At 54.4% G+C, this 9,771-nt stretch overlaps 1 protein-coding gene across 1 annotated transcript in view; it reads right to left on the bottom strand.

Moving 5' to 3' along the window:
• LOC144954087 (pre-mRNA-splicing factor ATP-dependent RNA helicase PRP16-like) overlaps positions 1–8,601 on the bottom strand; it is a gene marked incomplete at both ends in the record, with an annotated part of 34,713 nt that extends 26,112 nt beyond the window's left edge. The window contains 3 exons of the mRNA XM_078884659.1: positions 582–743; positions 7,625–7,780; positions 8,417–8,601. Of these exons, the coding sequence (XP_078740785.1) occupies positions 582–743; positions 7,625–7,780; positions 8,417–8,601 (503 nt within the window). The remainder of the gene's footprint in view (positions 1–581; positions 744–7,624; positions 7,781–8,416) is intronic.
• Positions 8,602–9,771: the final 1,170 nt, after the last annotated feature.

Here is a 9,771-nt window from a genome sequence, read left to right on the forward strand (position 1 = left end):
AGTTACACACACACACAGTTACACACACACACACAGACATACACATAGTTACACACACACAGACACACACACACACAGTTACACACAGACACACACACACACACAGTTACACAGTTACACACACACAGTTACACACACACAGTTACACACACACACACAGACATACACACAGTTACACACACACACACAGACATACACACAGTTACACACACACACACAGACACACACACACAGTTACACACACACAGACACACACAGTTACACACACACACACACAGAGTTACAACCGCGATTGTGCTCCCAATTGTGCGCAACCGCGATTGCGCGCAACCGCGATTGCGCGCAACCACAATTGCACGAAACCACGATTGCACGCAACCGCGACTGCGCTCCCCGATTGCGCTCCCAGATTGCGCGCAACCCCGATTGCGCGCAACCGCAATTGCGCGCAACCGCAATCGCGCACAAGCGCGATTGCCGCAACCCCGATTGCGCGCAACCCCGATTGCGCGCAACCCCGATTGCGCGCAACCCCGATTGCGCCCAACCCCGATTGCGCGCAACCGCGATTGCGCCCTCGCCTGCTTGGTGAAGACAATGCGTCCGTCCAGGAATGGCGGCACGAGGTTGTGCACCATGAGGTGCACCCTGGCCGCACTGTCCTCCTCAAACTCCTGCGACACCTCCAGGCGGTGCACCACCCCGCTCGTCACCATGCGGTTCGTCTCCCACCGCTCGTTGTCCTGGTGGGCAACACACACACACACAGTCAGCACACACACACAACACACACACACACAGTCAGCACACACACACAACACACACACACACAGACACACACACAGACACACACACATAGACGGTGCACCACCCCGCTCGTCACCATGCGGTTCGTCTCCCACCGCTCGTTGTCCTGGTGGGCAACACACACACACACAGTCAGCACACACACACAACACACACACACACAGACACACACACAGACACACACACATAGACGGTGCACCACCCCGCTCGTCACCATGCGGTTCGTCTCCCACCGCTCGTTGTCCTGGTGGGCAACACACACACACAGTCAGCACACACACACACAGTCAACACACACACAGCACACACACACAGACACACACACAGCACACACACAGTCAGCACACACACAGACACACACACACACATAGACGGTGCACCACCCCGCTCGTCACCATGCGGTTCGTCTCCCACCGCTCGTTGTCCTGATGGGTGGGTGGGTCAGGCAGCACACACACACACACACAGTCAGCACACACACAGCACACACACACAGCACACACACACACAGACACACATAGACGGTGCACCACCCCGCTCGTCACCATGCGGTTCGTCTCCCACCGCTCGTTGTCCTGGTGGGTGGGTGGGTAGGTGGGGCAGGCAATCAGCACACACACACAGCACACACACACACAGCACACACACACACAGTCAGCAGACACACACAGCACACACACACACACAGTCAGCCAGTCAGCACACACACAGTCAGCACACACACACACAGCACACACACACACACACAGTCAGCACACACACACACAGCACACACACACAGACACACACACAGTCAGCACACACACAGTCAATGAGGAGTCTGTGGGTCTCTGTGTGAGTCTGTGGGTCTCTGTGTGAGTAGTCTGTGAGTCTGTGGGTCTCTGTGCGAGTAGTCTGTGAGTCTGTGGCTCTCTGTGTGAGTAGATTGTGAGTCTGTGGCTCTCTGAGTGAGTAGTCTGTGAGTATGTGGCTCTCTGTGCGAGTAGTCTGTGAGTCTCTGGCTCTCTGTGCGAGTAGTCTGTGAGTCTGTGGCTCTCTGTGTGAGTAGTCTGTGAGTCTGTGGCTCTCTGTGCGAGTAGTCTGTGAGTATGTGGCTCTCTGAGTGAGTAGTCTGTGAGTCTGTGGCTCTCTGTCTGAGTAGTCTGTGAGTCTGTGGCTCTCTGTGTGAGTAGTCTGTGAGTCTGTGGCTCTCTGTGCGAGTAGTCTGTGAGTATGTGGCTCTCTGAGTGAGTAGTCTGTGAGTCTGTGGCTCTCTGTCTGAGTAGTCTGTGAGTCTGTGGCTCTCTGTGTGAGTAGTCTGTGAGTCTGTGGCTCTCTGTGCGAGTAGTCTGTGAGTCTGTGGCTCTCTGAGTGAGTAGTCTGTGAGTCTCTGGCTCTCTGTGCGAGTAGTCTGTGAGTCTGTGGCTCTCTGAGCGAGTAGTCTGTGAGTATGTGGCTCTCTGTCTGAGTAGTCTGTGAGTCTGTGGCTCTCTGTGTGAGTAGTCTGTGAGTCTGTGGCTCTCTGTGTGAGTAGTCTGTGAGTCTATGGCTCTCTGAGTGAGTAGTCTGTGAGTCTGTGGCTCTCTGTGTGAGTAGTCTGTGAGTCTCTGGCTCTCTGTGCGAGTAGTCTGTGAGTCTGTGGCTCTCTGTGTGAGTAGTCTGTGAGTCTATGGCTCTCTGAGTGAGTAGTCTGTGAGTCTGTGGCTCTGTGTGAGTAGTCTGTGAGTCTGTGGCTCTCTGTGTGAGTAGTCTGTGAGTCTGTGGCTCTCTGTGTGAGTAGTCTGTGAGTCTCTGGCTCTCTGTGTGAGTAGACTGTGAGTCTGTGGCTCTCTGTGTGAGTAGTCTGTGAGTCTGTGGCTCTCTGAGTGAGTAGTCTGTGAGTCTGTGGCTCTCTGTGTGAGTAGTCTGTGAGTCTGTGGCTCTCTGTGTGAGTAGACTGTGAGTCTGTGGCTCTCTGTGTGAGTAGTCTGTGAGTCTGTGGCTCTTTGTGTGAGTAGTCTGTGAGTCTCTGGCTCTCTGTGTGAGTAGACTGTGAGTCTGTGGCTCTCTGTGTGAGTAGTCTGTGAGTCTGTGGCTCTCTGAGTGAGTAGTCTGTGAGTCTGTGGCTCTCTGAGTGAGTAGTCTGTGAGTCTGTGGCTCTCTGCGTGAGTAGTCTGTGAGTCTGTGGCTCTCTGTGTGAGTAGTCTGTGAGTCTGTGGCTCTCTGTGTGAGTAGTCTGTGAGTATGTGGCTCTCTGTGCGAGTAGTCTGTGAGTCTCTGGCTCTCTGTGCGAGTAGTCTGTGAGTATGTGGCTCTCTGAGTGAGTAGTCTGTGAGTCTGTGGCTCTCTGTCTGAGTAGTCTGTGAGTCTGTGGCTCTCTGTGTGAGTAGTCTGTGAGTCTGTGGCTCTCTGTGCGAGTAGTCTGTGAGTCTGTGGCTCTCTGAGTGAGTAGTCTGTGAGTCTCTGGCTCTCTGTGCGAGTAGTCTGTGAGTCTGTGGCTCTCTGAGTGAGTAGTCTGTGAGTATGTGGCTCTCTGTCTGAGTAGTCTGTGAGTCTGTGGCTCTCTGTTTGAGTAGTCTGTGAGTCTGTGGCTCTCTGTGTGAGTAGTCTGTGAGTCTATGGCTCTCTGAGTGAGTAGTCTGTGAGTCTGTGGCTCTCTGTGTGAGTAGTCTGTGAGTCTATGGCTCTCTGAGTGAGTAGTCTGTGAGTCTGTGGCTCTGTGTGAGTAGTCTGTGAGTCTGTGGCTCTCTGTGTGAGTAGTCTGTGAGTCTGTGGCTCTCTGTGTGAGTAGTCTGTGAGTCTCTGGCTCTCTGTGTGAGTAGACTGTGAGTCTGTGGCTCTCTGTGTGAGTAGTCTGTGAGTCTGTGGCTCTCTGAGTGAGTAGTCTGTGAGTCTGTGGCTCTCTGTGTGAGTAGTCTGTGAGTCTGTGGCTCTCTGTGTGAGTAGACTGTGAGTCTGTGGCTCTCTGTGTGAGTAGTCTGTGAGTCTGTGGCTCTTTGTGTGAGTAGTCTGTGAGTCTCTGGCTCTCTGTGTGAGTAGACTGTGAGTCTGTGGCTCTCTGTGTGAGTAGTCTGTGAGTCTGTGGCTCTCTGAGTGAGTAGTCTGTAAGTCTCTGGCTCTCTGAGTGAGTAGTGTGTGAGTCTGTGGCTCTCTGAGTGAGTAGTCTGTGAGTCTGTGGCTCTCTGCGTGAGTAGTCTGTGAGTCTGTGGCTCTCTGTGTGAGTAGTCTGTGAGTCTGTGGCTCTCTGTGTGAGTAGTCTGTGAGTCTGTGGCTCTCTGAGTGAGTAGTCTGTGAGTCTGTGGCTCTCTGTGTGAGTAGTCTGTGAGTCTGTGGCTCTCTGTGCGAGTAGTCTGTGAGTCTGTGGCTCTCTGTGTGAGTAGTCTGTGAGTCTGTGGCTCTCTGAGTGAGTAGTCTGTGAGTCTCTGGCTCTCTGAGTGAGTAGTCTGTGAGTCTGTGGCTCTCTGAGTGAGTAGTCTGTGAGTCTGTGGCTCTCTGAGCGAGTAGTCTGTGAGTCTGTGGGTCTCTGTGTGAGTAGTCTGTGAGTCTGTGGCTCTCTGTGTGAGTAGTCTGTGAGTCTATGGCTCTCTGTGCGAGTAGTCTGTGAGTCTGTGGCTCTCTGTGTGAGTAGTCTGTGAGTCTGTGGCTCTCTGTGTGAGTAGTCTGTGAGTCTGTGGCTCTCTGTGCGAGTAGTCTGTGAGTCTGTGGCTCTCTGAGTGAGTAGTCTGTGAGTCTGTGGCTCTCTGTGCGAGTAGTCTGTGAGTCTGTGGCTCTCTGTGTGAGTAGTCTGTGAGTCTGTGGCTCTCTGTGTGAGTAGTCTGTGAGTCTGTGGCTCTCTGTGTGAGTAGTCTGTGAGTCTGTGGCTCTCTGAGTGAGTAGTCTGTAAGTCTCTGGCTCTCTGAGTGAGTAGTGTGTGAGTCTGTGGCTCTCTGAGTGAGTAGTCTGTGAGTCTGTGGCTCTCTGTGTGAGTAGTCTGTGAGCCTGTGGCTCTCTGTGTGAGTAGTCTGTGAGTCTGTGGCTCTCTGAGTGAGTAGTCTGTGAGTCTGTGGCTCTCTGTGTGAGTAGTCTGTGAGTCTGTGGCTCTCTGTGCGAGTAGTCTGTGAGTCTGTGGCTCTCTGTGTGAGTAGTCTGTGAGTCTGTGGCTCTCTGAGTGAGTAGTCTGTGAGTCTCTGGCTCTCTGAGTGAGTAGTCTGTGAGTCTGTGGCTCTCTGAGTGAGTAGTCTGTGAGTCTGTGGGTCTCTGTGTGAGTAGTCTGTGAGTCTGTGGCTCTCTGTGTGAGTAGTCTGTGAGTCTATGGCTCTCTGTGCGAGTAGTCTGTGAGTCTGTGGCTCTCTGTGTGAGTAGTCTGTGAGTCTGTGGCTCTCTGTGAGTAGTCTGTGAGTCTGTGGCTCTCTGTGCGAGTAGTCTGTGAGTCTGTGGCTCTCTGAGTGAGTAGTCTGTGAGTCTGTGGCTCTCTGTGCGAGTAGTCTGTGAGTCTGTGGCTCTCTGTGTGAGTAGTCTGTGAGTCTGTGGCTCTCTGTGTGAGTAGTCTGTGAGTCTGTGGCTCTCTGTGTGAGTAGTCTGTGAGTCTGTGGCTCTCTGTGTGAGTAGTCTGTGAGTCTGTGGCTCTCTGTGTGAGTAGTCTGTGAGTCTCTGGCTCTCTGTGTGAGTAGACTGTGAGTCTGTGGCTCTCTGAGTGAGTAGTCTGTGAGTCTGTGGCTCTCTGTGCGAGTAGTCTGTGAGTCTGTGGCTCTCTGTGTGAGTAGTCTGTGAGTCTGTGGCTCTCTGTGTGAGTAGTCTGAGTCTGTGGCTCTCTGTGCGAGTAGTCTGTGAGTCTGTGGCTCTCTGTGCGAGTAGTCTGTGAGTCTCTGGCTCTCTGTGTGAGTAGATTGTGAGTCCGTGGCTCTCTTTGTGAGTAGTGTGTGAGTCTGTGGCTCTCTGTGTGAGTAGATTGTGAGTCCGTGGCTCTCTGTGTGAGTAGTCTGTGAGTCTGTGGCTCTCTGTGCGAGTAGTCTGTGAGTCTCTGGCTCTCTGTGTGAGTAGTCTGTGAGTCCGTGGCTCTCTGTGTGAGTCTGTGGGTCTCTGTGTGAGTAGTCTGTGGGTCTCTGTGTGAGTAGTCTGTGGGTCTCTGTGTGAGTAGTCTGTGAGTCTCTGGCTCTCTGTGCGAGTAGTCTGTGAGTCTGTGGCTCTCTGTGTGAGTAGTCTGTGAGTCTGTGGCTCTCTGCGTGAGTAGTCTGTGAGTCTGTGGCTCTCTGCGTGAGTAGTCTGTGAGTCTGTGGCTCTCTGTGTGAGTAGTCTGTGAGTCTGTGGGTCTCTGTGTGAGTAGTCTGTGAGTCTGTGGCTCTCTGTGTGAGTAGTCTGTGAGTCTGTGGCTCTCTGTGTGAGTAGTCTGTGAGTCTGTGGCTCTCTGCGTGAGTAGTCTGTGAGTCTGTGGCTCTCTGTGTGAGTAGTCTGTGAGTCTGTGGCTCTCTGTGTGAGTAGTCTGTGAGTCTGTGGCTCTCTGCGTGAGTAGTCTGTGAGTCTGTGGCTCTCTGTGTGAGTAGTCTGTGAGTCTGTGGGTCTCTGTGCGAGTAGTCTGTGAGTCTGTGGCTCTCTGTGTGAGTAGTCTGTGAGTCTGTGGGTCTCTGTGTGAGTAGTCTGTGAGTCTGTGGCTCTCTGTGTGAGTAGTCTGTGAGTCTGTGGCTCTCTGTGTGAGTAGACTGTGAGTCTATGGCTCTCTGTGTGAGTAGACTGTGAGTCCGTGGCTCTCTGTGTGAGTAGTCTGTGAGTATGTGGCTCTCTGTGTGAGTAGTCTGTGAGTCTGTGGCTCTCTGTGTGAGTAGTCTGTGAGTCTGTGGCTCTCTGTGTGAGTAGACTGTGAGTCCGTGGCTCTCTGTGTGAGTAGTGTGCGAGTCTGTGGCTCTCTGTGTGAGTAGACTGTGAGTCCGTGGCTCTCTGTGTGAGTAGTGTGTGAGTCTGTGGCTCTCTGTATGAGTAGTCTGTGAGTCTGTGGCTCTCTGTGTGAGTAGTCTGTGAGTCTGTAGCTCTCTGTGTGAGTAGTCTGAGTCTGTGGCTCTCTGTGTGAGTAGTCTGTGAGTCTGTGGCTCTCTGTGTGAGTAGTTTGTGAGTCTGTGGCTCTCTGTGTGAGTAGTCTGTGAGTCTCTGTGTGAGTAGTCTGTGGGTCTCTGTGCGAGTCTGTGGGTCTCTGTGTGAGTATGTGGGTCTCTGTGTGAGTCTGTGGGTCTCTGTGTGAGTAGTCTGTGAGTCTATGGCTCTCTGTGTGAGTCTGTGGGTCTCTGTGTGAGTAGTCTGTGGGTCTCTATGTGAGTGAGTAGTCTGTGGGTCTCTGTGCGAGTCTGTGGGTCTCTGTGTGAGTAGTCTGTGGGTCTCTGTGTGAGTCTGTGGGTCTCTGTGTGAGTAGTCTGTGAGTCTATGGCTCTGTGTGAGTCTGCGGGTCTCTGAGTGAGTAGTCTGTGAGTCTATGGCTCTCTGTGTGAGTCTGTGGGTCTCTGAGTGAGTAGTCTGTGGCTCTCTGTGTGAGTGAGTAGTCTGAGTCTGTGGCTCTCTGTGTGAGTAGTCTGTGGCTCTCTGTGTGAGTCTATGGCTTTCTGTGTGAGTAGTCTGTGAGTCTGTGAGTCTCTGTGTGAGTAGTCTGTGAGTCTGTGGCTCTCTGTGTGAGTCTGTGAGTCTCTGTGTGAGTGACTAGTCTGTGAGTCTGTGGCTCTCTGTGTGAGTCTGTGAGTCTCTGTGTGAGTGAGTAGTCTGTGGCTCTCTGTGTGAGTAGTCTGTGGGTCTCTGTGTGAGTCTGTGGCTCTCTGTGTGAGTCTGTGAGTCTCTGAGTGAGTCTGTGAGTCTCTGTGTGAGTGAGTGATGAGTCTGTGGCTCTCCCTCCCCCCCCCGTCACCTCATTGATCTGCCGTCGCTGCGCCGACACGCGCTTCTGCCTCTGGCTCTGTGCGTGCTGCTCCCGCCGCTGCACGTACGCGCTGGAGGCTCCCGCCAGCGGGTTGCGCGCGTCGTCGTAGCCCTCGTCCAGAGTGTACCACTCGCGGTCCGCTTGCTGCGCGCGCGCAAAGATAACGAAGATAACGAAGATAACAAAAGATAACGAAGATGCCCCGTGTAGCAGTAGCTGAGCGTAGGGGCAAGTGGCTGTTAGCGAGCGACTGTGAAGGCCGGAACGGCACACGAGGGGGCTGGGTGGCCAGCAGCACCACGCCCGGCCGCCTTTGTCTCCCCAGTGCTAGCGATGTTTGCACACCGCACCAGGTACTCGTTTGAGGCTGAGTCGATCTAGGGGAGACCCAGGACCGATTCAGATAATCATCACTGGTGTTGGTGGTGTTGGTGGTGGTGTTGGTGGTGGTGTAGTGGTGCTAGTGGTGGTGGTGTTGTTGGTGGCGGTGTTGGTGGTGGCGTTGGTGGCGGTGGTGTTGGTGGTGTTGGTGGTGGTGGTATTGGTGGTGGCGTTGGTGGCGGTGGTGTTGGTGGTGTTGGTGTTGGTGGTGTTGGTGGTGGTGTTGTTGGTGGTGTTGGTGTTGTTGGTGGTGTTGTTGTTGGTGTTGTTGGTGTTGTTGTTGGTGGTGTTGTTGGTGGTGTTGGTGTTGTTGGTGGTGTTGTTGTTGGTGTTGTTGGTGTTGTTGGTGTTGTTGGTGGTGTTGTTGGTGGTGTTGTTGTTGTTGTTGGTGGCGGTCACCTTCTGATCCTCCTCCCACTGGGCCCGGTCCGCTTCGTTGTCGAACACGATGCCGCCCTCGCCACGCTGAGACGCCCTCACGCCCTCTGTGCGACACACACACACACAAGCAAGCGGTTGCACACGATTGCGTGCGGTTGCGCGCAACTGCGTGTGGTTGCACGTGATTGCGCGCCGGAATCGAACTCAAGCTGCAAGCTGCAAGCTGCAGGCTGCAGGCTGCAGGCTGCAAGCTGCATGCTGCATGCTGCAAGCTGCAAGCTGCATGCTGCAAGCTGCATGCTGCAAGCTGCATGCTGCAAGCTGCATGCTGCAAGCTGCATGCTGCAAGCTGCATGCTGCAAGCTGCAGGCTGCAAGCTGCAAGCTGCATGCTGCATGCTGCAAGCTGCAAGCTGCATGCTGCAAGCTGCATGCTGCAAGCTGCATGCTGCAAGCTGCATGCTGCAAGCTGCATGCTGCAAGCTGCATGCTGCATGCTGCAAGCTGCAAGCTGCATGCTGCAGGCTGCAGGCTGCAGGCTGCAGGCTGCAGGCTGCAAGCTGCATGCTGCAGGCTGCAAGCTGCAAGCTGCATGCTGCAAGCTGCATGCTGCAAGCTGCATGCTGCAAGCTGCATGCTGCAAGCTGCATGCTGCATGCTGCAAGCTGCAAGCTGCATGCTGCAGGCTGCAGGCTGCAGGCTGCAGGCTGCAGGCTGCAGGCTGCAAGCTGCAAGCTGCATGCTGCAAGCTGCATGCTGCAAGCTGCATGCTGCAAGCTGCATGCTGCAAGCTGCATGCTGCAAGCTGCATGCTGCATGCTGCAAGCTGCAAGCTGCATGCTGCAGGCTGCAGGCTGCAGGCTGCAGGCTGCAGGCTGCATGCTGCAAGCTGCAAGCTGCATGCTGCAAGCTGCAAGCTGCATGCTGCATGCTGCATGCTGCAAGCTGCAAGCTGCATGCTGCAAGCTGCAAGCTGCAAGCTGCAAGCTGCATGCTGCAAGCTGCAAGCTGCATGCTGCATGCTGCAAGCTGCAAGCTGCATGCTGCAAGCTGCATGCTGCAAGCTGCATGCTGCAAGCTGCATGCTGCATGCTGCATGCAGCTTGCAGCATGCTGCAAGCTGCATGCTGCAAGCTGCATGCTGCAAGCTGCATGCTGCAAGCTGCAAGCTGCATGCTGCATGCTGCAGGCTGCAGGCTGCAAGCTGCATGCTGCAAGCTGCATGCTGCAAGCTGCATGCTGCAAGCTGCATGCTGCAGGCTGCAGGCTGCAAGCTGCAAGCTGCATGCTGCATGCTGCATGCTGCAAGCTGCAAGCTGCATGCTGCAGGCTGCAAGCTGCAAGCTGCATGCTGCAAGCTGCATGCTGCAAGCT

Source organism: Lampetra fluviatilis, unplaced genomic scaffold (assembly GCF_964198595.1).
Source record: "Lampetra fluviatilis unplaced genomic scaffold, kcLamFluv1.1 SCAFFOLD_929, whole genome shotgun sequence".
NCBI lineage: Eukaryota > Metazoa > Chordata > Hyperoartia > Petromyzontiformes > Petromyzontidae > Lampetra > Lampetra fluviatilis.